The sequence below is a fragment of the Vanrija pseudolonga genome, chromosome 7, assembly GCF_020906515.1.
Source record: "Vanrija pseudolonga chromosome 7, complete sequence".
In the NCBI taxonomy this organism is placed as follows: domain Eukaryota; kingdom Fungi; phylum Basidiomycota; class Tremellomycetes; order Trichosporonales; family Trichosporonaceae; genus Vanrija; species Vanrija pseudolonga.
The window spans coordinates 2,036,759-2,050,749 of record NC_085855.1 but is presented as its reverse complement, the minus strand read 5'-3'; the positions used below and the strand labels follow the sequence as shown (position 1 = coordinate 2,050,749).

Sequence of the window (13,991 nt, the reverse complement as noted above, 5' to 3'; positions counted from 1 at the left end):
AAGGAAGGAAGGGGGTAGTAGGTAGTAGAGCAAAATAAGTGCTTGTCGTTGGGTCGTTGGCCGACCATGGTGTCATCGAATGTTGCGTCGTGCATCAGGTTTACGCTATTCAAGTGCCGGGGCTACGGAATGCTTGGAGACACCGCCGGTTTCGTCCAATACCATATCGAGTTCCATGGGGTGGGGAACAAGGTGCATGGTTTTCTTTACCACTTTACAGTCCCCCCCTGCCCCTGTCTCTCTTTAGTCGTTGTGCAGAGAGGAGCTAGAGGAGACTGGAATGCATCAAACAATCAAAGCCGCTCACTACGAGCCGTTGTGAATTATACCGACTTGGCTCGGCGCGTGTTGCCTCCTTGTTCTTGCCTGCCCTGAGAAAGAGTCTGCCGAGGTGACCGCCACGGCGAGCTCGAGGCAAGTCCTTGTCCCTGTTTGGTGCCCCTGGGTGTCTCTCTGCGTCTCCTCTGGCTCACACCGACGACCCACTGCCTCGCGCAGTCTACCGCCCCTTTGAGTCCTTTTACCCCGCGCACCCTGTGTCCAATCCAATAGTGTGGTCGCCACTTGTATCGCGCTGCCGCCGCCTCTGTTACCGCGCAGAAAGGCAAAAGCAACAAGAGCATTACAGTAGTGACGCGCGCACTGCATACCAGCCAGCCAGCGCCAGGCGCTACTACTCAGGTTCCCGTGCCGCCGCCGCCGCCCCCGAGCCGCGCGCGCCGCCGCCGCCGCCTCCGCCTCTACCGCCCAGGAGTTGTATTTGCATTGCTGGCTGGCTGGCAGCGTGCCCAGCTTGGCTTTGGCTGCAACCCAAAACTCGACTACCACTACTACCCGAACCACGACGACAAGGAACGACGACGCCGACGACTTGGCTTGTGTGTGTGTGTCGTTGTGTTACGACGTCAGATCCCACCAAACCACACCACCCAAACCACCTCCCCCTCCCACCCCACCCCCCTCTGGTCTGTCCCAATTGTTAGTTACCACGGCCGACGTTTCACCCACACACACCTTTAGTCACTCACCCCTTGTGTGTGTGTGTGTGTGCACTCTGCCGTCGTCGCCCTCGCCTCCGCCTTCCTTCCCCTCCTTCCCCCCCACCTTCCTCCTCCAGTGCGCAAACACATTGTACTAGCCACCCCCCTCTCTCTCTCTATCCTATCTCGTCGCCGTCGTCCAATCAATCCCCCCCGCTTGGGCTTGCTCGCCGCCGCCATTGACCTTTGGTCGCTCTCCACCATCACCACCGACACCTAATCGGCGAGCGACAACGCACAGTCCCCACCTACCACAACCCACTCACTCTTGCACCCATTTCCCTCGTCGACAAAACCCCGACGACATCCCTTCCACACACACTCTCTCGCCCTTCCCACCACACTCGGCGAGCCTCTCACACACCCCCTCTTGCCTGGCATTCAGTCCACGCGCGCCCCAACGATCAAACGACCACCATCACACAAACGCTGCTCTTGGTTGAAACTCGCAACTCTGCGCTGTACACGCCGCCGCCCGGCACCCCTTCCCATCTAGAAGTACGTTTGTCTGCTGCACCCCCGCCCGCCGATGTTCCCATCACCTTCTCTCATTCCCCCCCGCCCTTCCCCTCCCTACCTATCACAACGCCCTTGGGGCCCGCATCACGCTTGCCCCCCCCCCCCCCCCCCCTGCGTACAGCGTCACGGCCCTGCCTACTTCCACACACGCCTTCATCACTGACACGCCATCGCAGCTCGACTTTCTCATGTCGACCTACTCGCAGTAAATTGTCGCCCCCCCTTCGCCCTCGCTCGCCCAGCGCAATGACTTACTCCGCCGCGCGAGGCTCTCCGCCCAGCGCTGGCGGTCCATTGCACGCGCCCGGCCAACCCTCGGTGCCCTATCGTCAGGCTAGCGGTTCTTCCGCTTGGTCGACTGCAGGTCCGGGCTCTACCGCCGCCTCCTCAAGCCTCGCCCCGGCTCCAATAGGACTCGGCTGGTCACCAGGGGCGTCACCACGTTCGCTCAACGACCCGGATCGCTTCGAGGACGCGGCGAGCGACGACGGAGGTGCCGCGTCCAACGCTGCGACCGCGTCGTTTAATAATGGCGGCACCTACCAACCGCAGCCACAGTCATGGACGAGCAGCCCCATATCGCAGCCACCGAGGGATCAGATCGAGGCGTACACACCACCATCTGCGTACTCTCGGGAACTATTACTTCCAAGCTCCCAGTCATCGTCAACGCTTAATTCGAGCATGCGGGGACGGCGAGCTCCGGCGCCTGCAGCTCTGGATCTGAGTCCTCGTTCACGTCAGGCTATCGAGGAGTCGCAGCAGATTCCCGAGGAACCACCAGGTTGGCCCCAACCACATATCCCAGCTCGTTCGGCTCGCGTACGTGTCACGTCGCGGACACCCTTTTGCTTACACCTGCAGCGCCTGTCTCGTCCGCTGCCTACGGCCCCTCCCACGCGCGCAGAGGAATTCGCTCATCTTGTCCAGTCATCGGCTCGCAACGGCGAGCCTGTCCCCTTCCCCTCAAACAGCTCCCCACTAATTGCATCCTCCTCAACCCTCCCTCTTCATGCCCCGCTCTCGGCTTTTGGCATGGACGACCAACAAATGTCGACTGCTGACCAGAGAACCTCCATCGCCAGCTCTGGCGCCAATGGCGACCGTGTATCGTGAGTGCAGACAGCTTGCTGTTGGCTGACTCTGCTCAGCATCGACTCGTACTATCTCGGCGCTGTACCTCACGACTACATGGGTACAGGTGGCGGCTTGTCGCCTCCCCCAACGTCCTTCCATCCCACGACGCCAGATTACACCGACCCCTCGGATATTGATCGCCGTGGACTTGTTGGTGTCGGCGAGCTGGCGACACCTCGATGGGGAGCGACCTCTGCCAGCCGGCACCATCTCCGCACCCCTAGCATGCCGCATGACTTCTCTCTCAGCCCTCCAATGCCTCCCCTGCCCGCTTCCGCCCTGCAGCCTGGGTCCTTACCAAAAGGGGGCGCGGTCTGGGGAGCGGCGGACCACTCGGGCGTGGGCGTTATGGAACGTGTTACCGAGGAGAGCCCACGGCACCAGCAGCGCATGCGGCACCGCTCCGTCTCTCATGAGACCCCCAAGCGCCCGCTAAATGAGTCGTCCCAGTCTGGCGTAAAGGCTCTCGACTCCCTGCTTTCCATCTCGTCCATCGGTGACTTCAGCTTTGAGTCGTCCATCGACAATGGTGCTTTGGCCGCATCCCTCGCCATGCCCGAGCCCATGTCACCTGTGCGCAACCAAAAGCTTAGAGCCTCCGCCCCGCCTTCGGCCAAAGACTACGCCGCATACGCCCAGTTGCTGGCCACCGGACAGGGCTTACCAAGTTCACCCCTCCCTACCGAAGCCGCTCTTGGCGGCGCTCCGGTGCCAGGCAGCGCTCGCGAGCGTTTATACGCACGCAGGGCGTCGCGGGCGGCTTCTGGCGGTGCCCCTCACCAGTCGCCTTCGCAATTGATGGAAGCCGCGCCGCTCCCACCAAGCAAGATGTCTCCTCCAAACTCGGCCGACTCTCAGACGTTCGAGCACCGCCGTGACCAGCGCAGAACGCCTCCCGGCTCGCGGGAACCGTCGACTTCCAAGCGGCGTCCCCCGTCAAGTCCTAGTGCCACGCACCACGACATCTTAAAGCTCATGACCCCGAAGGACTTTTCCCACTTGCCACCTAGCCCATCTGGAGCCTCCATCAACCAGATCTTGAAGGGGTCGAGTTCGGGAACCAACCTGACGTCGGGCTCTGGCCTCCCGCTGGGCCCCAGCCTTTCCACACGTACCCCTCCGGGGTCGGTTTCCGGTCATGGCTCCAAGTCCAACCTGGGCCGTTCCGAGTCGATGCGCTCGCGAGCACAGTCGCTCAAGGTCACCGACGCGATGTCGACCGCCGAAGCTCTTCGCAAACTTGATGGATTGGGGACACCAAACAAGAAGAGCAACGGTTCAATTGGCTCGTCGTCGACTCCCAAGGCTGGCAGCGGTAGACCTGTGACCCCTCCAGAGACCGCAAAGCGTCTGAACAGAAAGAATAGTCTTTCTAGCGTCCACAGTAATGCCCAGAGGGGCAAGGACTCGCCTCTCAACAACTGGTACGACGTCGGCCAGGATCTGCCAGCTGTCAACCGCCGAGTTGGCCATGACAGCGTCGCAAGCGCCCAAGACCTCCCCCCGTTAACCTTTGAGAAACGCGAATCGTCACCAAGCGTCGTGGGTACGCCCACCTCTCGCGACTCGTACTCTCATGTCAACTCGTCGGCCACCCCGCCCTCCGGAAACCGGGACAGTCGCCTCGAAAAGGCACCACGACGGTCAAGCCTTGCCAGCGACATGTCATCTGCAGAAGGCGGCGGTGTCGATGACCGTCTTTCGGAGGGCTTTGTCCCGCCGGTTCCCCCTCTACCACGCGGCTACCAATCGATGCGCCAGGGCTTGTCCAGCCTTGCCTCCGGTACGCCGGCTGCGGCGCCGATGCAGTACGTTCCGCTGCACGCGGAGGTGCCAGTCGAAAGGGAATCTCCCGACACTTCCAATGTTCCCAAGGTCGCCTTCCCGTCGCCACAGAAGTATTCGCCTGAGAGCACGACATCGCATGAGACTCCACGCACACGGACAATGAGCAAGAAGTGGTCCTTCTCGTCAGCGCTTAATCTGAACAAGCTTCACAAGGAGACGGCTGTTTCGCCACCGGCCCTGTCTCCGTCCCTCCCCATCCCCGTTGACTCTCCCTCGACGCCACAGACGCCATGGTCCGAGGTGGACCACCGCGTCGGCTTGGCTTCACCTCGTGCCCCCACTCTGCAGCAGGTCCGTTCACGAGACTCTGTCGATCTGGCCAACACGTCCATTACCGCCGATGCGCGCTCGAACCACAGTGCTACGCCCGTTGCACCTGGAGCAACCGCCACCCAGCAGCCAGCAAAATCGGGATCCAAGCGCCTCGCCCCTTCATCCATCCCCTTTTTCCGCCGCGCTTCCGCATCGTCAGTTTCCCTTGCGCACAAGCTTGCATCGCCACCAGAGGTGCAAACACCACGTTTCTCCACTCAGGCTCCACCTCCGCCCACCCCGAGCTCGACGGCGTCGACTCAACGTACGCCGTCGAGCACCCGCAAATCGGTCCTCGGAATGCACCTCCCAAACATGCTCCGAGGAAGCGCTTCCAAACGCGGCTTGGCCCAGCAAGTCGCACCGACCGTCGTGGAGAGGCCCGAGGTCAAGCCGTCCGCGACGGCGATGGCGACCACTGCTGCGCAGCAAGCATCAGCGCCGACTACAGGCTCCATCGGACGGGCAGGTGGACGCGCTCGCGGCATGGTGAGCTCCCCGCCGAGAGGTCGTATTGACCTGCAGACGTTATCCTCTGGCGGTGACCCTGGATCGTCACTCATCCGCAAGCCGTCTGTTGACACGCATTACACGTCGGTTTCAAGCCGATCCGAGTCAACAGTCAACGGCGCGACTCCGTCCATCAAGAGCACAAAGTTACCTGTCGCAGGCGGCACGTTGCATAACGCAACGTCGCTGACTTCGCTGCGCAAGTCCGATGCCTCGCGCGCACCTCCCACGGCGACTCCTACCAAGATTCCGCGCATGGCATCCCGCCCATCAGTCGTCACCCCTAACACACAGGCGGCGCACTCGTCGATGCCTCCACCGGCTTTGCCATCAACGTTGACTCTCGCCACGAGCCAAAGCGCCAATGTCCTGGCTGCCCCATCACTGACAACCCACTTTCCTTCAACCGCCAGCATCAACGAGTTCCAGTTCAGCGAGTACAGCGGCAACAGTGCACGCCAGTCTCTACAGCCTGGCTCATCTAGCGCCCACCGGGCGCACCTCCTCGCACCAATGTCGGCCCGCAAGCTCAGCGTGTCTGGCATCCCGCAGCCGCCGTCAACTGCGGTACCCGTTGCTTCGCGGCGCGACACGCTTGGCGCACCGCCCGTCTCTGGTGTGCCCCAGTCAAGACGCACGCTCCCTCAACTCCCTTCGTCCGCGACAGCCATGACCATTTCGGCTTCTGCCAAAGCGCGGCCCAGCTTGAGCCGTCGCAACTCGGTCAGCCAGGATGCTGAGAACGAGCCGCCTGCACCACAGCCCATCAAGTCGTCCAAGTCGCTGCACTCGAAGATGTCTCATGGCGCGCACTCGCGGTTGTCTCTTTCGGCTTCGACAGGATCTACGAGACGCATCTCCATGGCCCCAGAGACATCGGAGAGTCCCACCGACGACGAGGAGGCCGCAGCTGATGCCGAGATGGCCGCGTATGTTGCGCGCCGCAAGGCTCGCGCCGCTGCTGGCACAAGTTCCAAGAAGGATGACCTCAGCGACCTGCTCGGCTTCCCCGAAGACGTCGACCCAGCCGAGGCGGTCAGCCAGCGGTCGTTCATCTCGCGGCACCTCAACTCTCTCTCCGACTATGAGCGCAAGGAGGTGCTCGACTTTGACTTCATCTACTACGTTGCGCGAAACGTCAAGCGCGCTCCGCAGCCCGATGGCAAGATCTACAACCACGGCTACGACGACGAGCGAGGCGACTACATTGTCGTCGAAGGGGACCACTTGTGTTACCGCTACGAGGTCATCAGCGTGCTTGGCAAGGGCTCGTTCGGCCAAGTTGTCCACTGCCGCGATCACAAGACTGGTGGCTCGGTTGCTGTCAAGATCATCCGCAACAAGAAGCGCTTCCACGCGCAGGCCTTGGTCGAGGTCAAGATCCTTCAGCAGATTGTGGAGTGGGATCCCGAGGACAGGCACTTCATGGTCAAGATGACGGATCACTTCTATTTCCGTGGCCATCTCTGTATCGTCACAGAGCTCCTCAGCATCAACCTGTACGAACTGATCAAGGCGAATCAGTTCTGCGGCTTCTCAACCGCGGTCATTCGCCGCTTCACGACCCAAATGCTGTCATCGTTGATGCTCATGCGCCAACACCGCATCGTGCACTGCGATCTCAAGCCTGAGAACATCCTCCTGCGCCACCCGGCAAAAAGTGGCATCAAGGTGATCGACTTTGGCTCGTCGTGTCACGAGTCTGAGAAGGTCTACACCTACATCCAATCCCGCTTTTACCGCAGCCCCGAGGTTATCTTGGGCATGAACTACGCCATGGCAATCGACATGTGGTCGCTTGGGTGAGTTGACTTTTGGGTTTCGTCGCTAATATTTCCAGCTGCATTCTTGCCGAGCTGTACACTGGCTACCCCATCTTCCCGGGAGAGAATGAACACGAGCAGCTCGCGTGCATCATGGAAGTGCTCGGTATCCCCGACTCGTCCTTGATCAACAAGGCGTCGCGACGCAAGCTCTTCTTTGACACGGCTGGCGCGCCTCGTCCGTTTGTGAATGCCAAGGGCAAGCGACGTCGACCTGGCACGCGCTCTCTTGCGTCGGTTCTCAAGTGCAACGACGAGCTCTTTGTCGACTTTATCGCAAAGTGTCTCACTTGGGACCCAGACAAGCGCCTTAAACCGCAGCCTGCGATGAGGCACCCGTGGATCCTAGCCGGGCGACGCAGACAGCCGCCGCCTCCGCCGGAGCGTGATACACGGGCGTCATTTCTTGGCACGCCCAGCGCGAGGCGCGCGACGATGACAAACGGCGACAAGAAGACTCTTGTCATCTCAACACCAGTGCCACTTGTGGCCAGAGCCTCTCAAGCTCCATCCTCCGCGTCTCGTGTTGGCGTGTCAGCCACCACTGCACGACTTCACGCACGGAACAGCTACGTCGTGAGTGCCGCCGCGCTACTTGGCTTGGCCATTGCTGATCCCCGCAGCCTAACGCACAAAAGGTCAGCATGGCCTGATTTCGACGACCTGTAACATAATTGGACTCGATCACCTGCATAATCCTCGCTCTGCGAGAGTTTCCACCCATCATACACCCTCACCCTCCCCCCAGCACATTTCTCATCGGCGCTCTGTGGCGTTTGTCACCTATACATTACTATGCGCGTTACGAGCACTCCCTCCCCCCCTCTCCAGTCTCCTGGTACACCACACACACACACTGGACAAAAGTCGTCGCAGTTGTTTCACCATTCCCACTCCCGCGCGCGCCTGTGAAGGAGGCCTGGCGCCGCCCCACACTGAGATGCATTTGCTATATTAACGGGAGTAAGCTTTGAGTGCCCAGTGCTCTGCGGTTGCACTTTTGGTTCATTTTGGGTTAGATTGAAATGAGCGAGATCGACCAAGATCAGAGGTTGATGGGAAGGGGGGGGGGGAATGGGTGGGATGGTCGATGGGCGTTTTTGGCGCCTGGCGCCACCGGCAGCTGTGGCTTGCGGCTGTTGCACCCAGACAGTTGGTACAGGCTAAGGGGGATGGGACGGGACGGCACTGCAAGAATCGGGGGGGCGGTGGTGGCGCGGTGGGGCTTGGGAAGAGCAAAGGGGGAGGTGGGATGGGAGTCGATGGAGTCGACGCGACCGACGACTGACCACCGACGACGCGTTGTGCAAGGGACGTGGGGCAGGTCCAAGACGTCGAGTCAGTTGATGCAACTTGAACCGCAACTGCCGCCGTTGTCGTCATTGTCGCCCACCTCCCCTAGAGTTGACCAAGGACGCGGGCATCCCACACGTCATGGGTATCATCATGTGAGCTGCGACGCGGTGGTGCGGTGGTCAGGTCAGGCCAGTAGCGTGTGCAGTGCAGTGTAGCAGCAGCAGCAGCAGCAGCAGCAGCAGCAGCAGCACCAGCAGTAGTGCAGCCGCGTCGTGCTTCCATGTCAGACGCCACAGGCACGATATTGCCGTAATGCTCATGGTGGGGACATGGACAAATGGGGGACAGAGGCATGACGCGAGGGAGGGAGGGGGACGCGAGTGGGTGGAGCTGGGGCAGGAAGGGCAGAGGCACTCTGCAGAGTGTAAGCTTAGATGCGTGGGGGTGGGTGGGGTCGACGTTCCGGACCCTCCTCCTTCATGCTGTCATGCATCGTGGGCGTGGGCGGGCCTTACCCTGGCAGAACGAGGCGAGCAGGAGGCAGCGCAGCGGTGGGGGGACGTGGGCCTGCCCCTCCCTCCCTCGGGACGACGAGGGAGCCAAGACGAGGCTACTGGCCCAACGCCATCTTGCCAGGAATGGACACTTCCGGATGGATGGATGGGATGGCAGGGTGTGGTGGGTGGCTGCTGCCCTTGGCCGTCGCCGCCGCCGACCGATGCCCAGCTGCGCCTCCTCTCCCCCCACTCACTTGATACAGATGCTCAAAGCCCCACCACAACCCCCTTGACACACCCTGCATCGTACATCCATCCATCGGCGCGTCTTCTCTTGCACGACACTACGCATCCACGCCTTGACGGCCTCGACACACACCCCGCTGCTTGACGCGGCGTGCCAAGCATCGACTCGACGTCGCTACCCCTCCCCGACCAACTTGCTGCCACCCCCCGCCCCGGAACCAACCCAACCCAACCCCCGCGATCCATCTCAATCGTCGCCCGGCCGGCGATCAATCGTCAGTCACGCTGTAACAGTTCCATTGCCACCACCCTTGTCAACAATTCGGCAAGAGATCACGCCCACCACAGCCGCCTGCAATGACCCGCGCAGGCGCAGCAAGCCTGCGCCTCGCCATGCCGACGACTGGCGCCGACGCCGCGTCGGGGCCATGCACGCCGCTCCCATATGAGCTGGTAAGTAGCGGTGGCAACTCGGACTTCACACCCCGCTCGCTATTCTCGTCGACGCCGCTCCACACTCCCCAACCCGCAGCCGCTCACACCACACCCAGGCACTCGGTATCCCCCGCTCGCTTGCATTCGCAAATGCGACCCCGGAACCCCTCACGCCGGACGTGTCGGGCCTCGCAGTCCTCACACCCAGCCCGGACGACATTGCTAATCGCGACAACTGGACGGCGGACGAGGTCGAGGTGCTCGAGACGGTGAGTACGGCGGCTAGTCACCGATCGTGGGTGGGGGTGGGGGTGGTGTGTGTGAGGCGCGAGGCGTGTGAGGCGGTGCGCTGAGGCGCTCGACGCCGCCGCTACCTACCTCCTACCTCCACTCCCACAACCTGATCGAGTTGAGCAAGTCCCAAGACCACGCGCTGACCACGCTTCTGCTGCAGATCCTCGCCCGCCCACCAGACGCACTCCACTTTCCACCAGGAGCCATGCCGACGCCAGAAGTTCTCGACGAGCTCGCACGCCTCGTGCTGCGCTCCTTTTCGCGTGGGACAAACCCTCGGAGCACAAAGAGCAGCCGCCCACCTCCTCAGTCTCAGGAACGCCCCGTCCTTGTCGACGCGCCAATCGCAACTAGCTCACGTCAGACCCGTCGGAGTCGTACCTCGGCGTCGCTATCCCCCTCGGATAGCAGCATGGACGCGGACGAGTCGGCAGCGGGCTCCACTGATACAGAGTCGATCGGCAGCGCCGATTCCCGCCCTGTCCTGGCCGTTGCCGCGTTGACCACTGCTCCCCTGCTGCCTTCTCCCGCCACGTCCAACTCTTCCGCCTCGACAGTCGACAACGATGCCGTTGTTGCACCCTGCGACGACGCCGTTCGCACGTTCTCATTGAAATCATGGCACCACTCATTTACCGAGACGCGTGCAAAGCTTGCTGTGCTCGCGTTGGCCGATACGCGTCTGGGTGCCGAGGTGGCAGAGCGAAAGCTCACGCGTAAGGAACGGCTCGCCCGCCCAGGTGTCAAGCGCGTCAGCAGCATGGACTTTCTCGACGACGAGGACTCGGACACGCCCAGCGAGAAGACGGGCAGGGTGTTGAGGTTATCTACGACGTTGCAGAACACGGCAAAGGAGACGGTCGGGCTTGCGCGGACCGCGTCGTTGGGTCCTCCGTCGGGCAGCCCGCAGTTGGGCACGGGTGCGGAGACCCCGCCATTAAGCCGAGGAGGGTCGTTTACGCTCTCGCCGATGACGGCTGAGCCGTCGGCTCTTGGGCTCGGGCTCGGACTCGGCGGGCCCCGATCCCTCTCGCGCAACTCATCACGAAGCGAGCGCGGAAGTCGCCGTCCATCGCTCCTGCAGCGCGGGCGCAGCTTCACGGCCAGCGACCTCGAGGCAGAGCTCGAGGCGCAGGCAGTGCCAACTATCACTGGCGGTGACAACCCCTCACCACGCACCCCGACCATCTCGTCCTTCAACGGCATGGTGACGGTTTCATCGCCATCGCCTGCCCATTCGCCAGCCAAGCGCCGCGCATCAGCTCCCGACACGGCGGTGCCGAGGATGCTCCGCTCACATTCGTACGAGCCCACGTCTGGCCGAACACGCGGCGACGAACGCGCGCGACGCGGAGAAGCGACCGAGTCGCTCGCCCCGCCCGCCGCGGCGTTCAACCACCTCGGCCTCGGCTCGGCGTTCGAGCCAGCCGCGACCAAGGCAAGCGGTCACTCGAGCTCGAGCTGGGACAGCGATAGCGACCGCGACGGCCACGTCGTGATCAAGCGGCCTAGACAGGCGCGAAAGGGCAGAATAGGCGCGCTGGCAATGACGGCGCTGCCTGCTGCCACCACCGAGGACAACCAGAAGGGCTCGTTACGCAGCCCGTTTGAGGAAAAGCCTAATGCGATGGACCTGGCGTAGGAGTCATTGCGTTAATAGCCACACACGATGGGTTAATATCTATCCACACACGATCTCGGACTATCCTGTACTATCCGTGTACTGTAGTGTAGAGTGTATGTATCTTGGGTTGTGCGGACGTGAGCGGGCGTGAGGCCGTGAGCGAAGCGAACGGCCGAAGGTCAATTGATGAGGTACTGACTTCTGTCATTGAACCACCTCCACTTTCGACGACCACCACATCAACAACGCATCGTCCATGCCGCGGCTCATAGCGCTAGGCAACAACATCTGCCACGCCCTCGACGCGCGTACTGGCGCCAAGCCAACGCTGGGCACGCCAACGGATATCGGGCGCGCCGACAACATCCTGCACCACGACTGGACGTGCACTGTTGCGTCGAGACCGAGCTTGTCGTCCACGCCGCCGACAATAACAGCGTGGGGCGACGACCCGCTCGTTGGCACGCTCAAGGCATTCGACAGGCCAATATCGCGCGTGATCAAGACGCACGACCGGCCCGTAGCAGTGCTCTCACAGCGGAGAATACACCTCCCCCCGGACTTCGCAGCCTCGGGGGTGGAATGGGACGACGTCGTGGCGACGGATCTTGGCCCGGCGGTGGCATTCCGGCGTGAGTCGCGCGGCATGGCATGGCAAGCTGACCGACGCCAGGCGGCGACGGCGTACACCGCTTCCCCTCCCTCCCCGACCTGTACACCGGCACGAACGGCGTGCGGCTGTCCCATCCCTTCCTGCACGACGAAGTGACCCTCGCAGCGAGCGAGGCGCGTGTGCTCCTCCTCTCTGGCGCACACGTCCTCGAGCTCGTCTTCGACGCGCGCGGCGGCTCTGGCTCCGGCGCGGAGCCGCGCCTCGTCGTCCTCGACGCGTTCGAGGGACTCGGCGTGGAGCGCGTGTCTGGCGCCCCTGGGAATCGGTTCGCGGCGATCAGCGCCGCGGGGGAGGGGTTCGTGCTGGACGCTCTTGGTGGGGTCGAGGTTGTGCGTGTGCGTGGGGGTGGGGTTGGGGACGAGGAGGAGGCGGGGGATGACGACGGCGACGGTGACGACGAGGTAGCCGACCTCGCCCTCGGGGGGGGGTTCGAGCTCGTCCTCGTCGACGCCGGCGCCGTGTGGGCCCGCGGGGATAGTAAGTCCTGTTTGCTGGTCGAGTCGCTCACGCCAGACGCGTTTGGGCAGCTCGGGCTCGAGGGGCCCAGAGCCGACGCGTGGACCAGAGTGCCTGTCGACGGCAGGGTACTCGCGCTGCATGCCGGGCGCATGTCGTCGCTGCTCGTCGTCGCCGACAGCGACAACGACTAGACTCTTGCTGCTCCACTGCTGCAAGACACTCGCATCTATGTATCTTCTTCTGTACTGGTCTCCGTCTCCGTCTAATCTACGCCGCCTCGACAAACACCTTCTTCCCGTCCTTGACATCCTCAACGAGCACCTCGCACGCCTGCGACACGATCTTCGTCATGCCCGGCACGCCCTCGCCAGGCCGGAGCACCGTGATCCCCGTACCGGGGAGCAGGGCGCCGTGCTCCACGTCGCCGTTGGCGAAGAGGTGCGCGTGGGCCTTGAGGTAGCCCGGGTACACTATGTTGTCGAAATAGTTTGGCGGGTCGGTCCACACCTCGCCGATCGAGTCGGGGTCTGGGGGCGTGTTAGCGGGCGTTGCGCCGTGATGGTATTCGTGTGGGCGGCTGTCGCGGCGCCAGCCGCCCCCACGCCACACCACTCACTCTGCAGCGCATACGTCGACCGCTTCTCCCGCCGCGCCTTGAGCACGTCGTACGGCACCTGGACGAACAGCTTGACATCCAGCAGCGACGCCACCTCGGCGTCGTAGTAGAGCACAAAGCCGTCGATGAGCACCCACACAATGTCCTCGCCGCGCGCGGCGCTGTCATCGGCGACGCGGCGCAGCTCGGCCGTCCAGTACGCCTCGGCCTCGGGCTCGATGCCGACCGCGCTCAGCTGGTTGAGGTGGTCGTTGCTCGTGTGCCCCGGCGGCAGGTGGCCCGTCTTCTTGATCTGCGCGATGGCGGCGCGCGCCTTGGGCCACAGGATACACGTCTCGGGGTCGTCCCAGTCCTGGATGCCGTGCTCTTTCGAGATGGGCACGTCTTCCGAGGCCGGCGCAAAGTCGTCCATGTGCAGCAGGACCGCGTGCGGCGAGAGCAGTCTCCGCAGATGCTTCGCGAGCGACGTCTTGCCGGCGCAGCTTGCGCCCCTGGGTGTGTGAGCACGGCCACTGCCACGCACACACGCGACACTCACCCCACGCCGACGAGGATCACCCGTGTCTTGCTCGCCTTGCTCGTCGCCGTTGTCATTGCCGATGTGGAGTTGTCAGCACAAGTCGCATTGCTCATCAGCAATCAATCGCCATCACTCGCCGCTC

General features: G+C 62.7%; 4 protein-coding genes across 5 annotated transcripts; 3 read left to right on the top strand and 1 right to left on the bottom strand.

Annotated features, from left to right (window-relative positions):
- Positions 1-1,188: 1,188 nt before the first annotated feature.
- Positions 1,189-8,151, top strand: pom1_1 (DYRK-family kinase pom1). 2 transcript variants are annotated; one of them, XM_062776229.1, is made up of 7 exons: positions 1,189-1,538; positions 1,736-2,381; positions 2,424-2,671; positions 2,711-5,345; positions 5,382-7,168; positions 7,207-7,765; positions 7,813-8,151. In XM_062776229.1, exons 2-7 carry the CDS (start codon positions 1,806-1,808, stop codon positions 7,840-7,842), a joined length of 5,835 nt encoding a protein of 1,944 aa, XP_062632213.1. In that variant the 5' UTR covers positions 1,189-1,538; positions 1,736-1,805; the 3' UTR covers positions 7,843-8,151. The 2 variants fall into 2 exon arrangements, with proteins under 2 accessions (XP_062632213.1, XP_062632214.1); XM_062776230.1 differs by having other exon boundaries at positions 2,711-7,168.
- A 1,129-nt stretch (positions 8,152-9,280) lies between these two features.
- On the top strand, positions 9,281-11,716 carry LOC62_07G009673 (uncharacterized protein). The gene is made up of 3 exons (XM_062776228.1): positions 9,281-9,681; positions 9,780-9,932; positions 10,118-11,716. The coding sequence occupies exons 1-3, from the start codon at positions 9,586-9,588 to the stop codon at positions 11,597-11,599; spliced, it is 1,731 nt and encodes a 576-aa protein (XP_062632212.1). The 5' UTR covers positions 9,281-9,585; the 3' UTR covers positions 11,600-11,716.
- Positions 11,717-11,837: 121 nt separating this feature from the next.
- Positions 11,838-12,904, top strand: LOC62_07G009672 (uncharacterized protein; the record flags this gene model as incomplete). The annotated part of the gene is made up of 2 exons (XM_062776227.1): positions 11,838-12,213; positions 12,255-12,904. The coding sequence occupies 2 exons, from the start codon at positions 11,838-11,840 to the stop codon at positions 12,902-12,904; spliced, it is 1,026 nt and encodes a 341-aa protein (XP_062632211.1).
- Positions 12,905-12,920: 16 nt separating this feature from the next.
- Positions 12,921-13,929, bottom strand: NRK1 (Nicotinamide riboside kinase). The gene is made up of 3 exons (XM_062776226.1): positions 13,868-13,929; positions 13,330-13,820; positions 12,921-13,240 (listed from the first exon to the last, which is right to left on the bottom strand). Exons 1-3 carry the CDS (start codon positions 13,921-13,923, stop codon positions 12,981-12,983), a joined length of 807 nt encoding a protein of 268 aa, XP_062632210.1. The 5' UTR covers positions 13,924-13,929; the 3' UTR covers positions 12,921-12,980.
- Between the last annotated feature and the right edge of the window lie 62 nt (positions 13,930-13,991).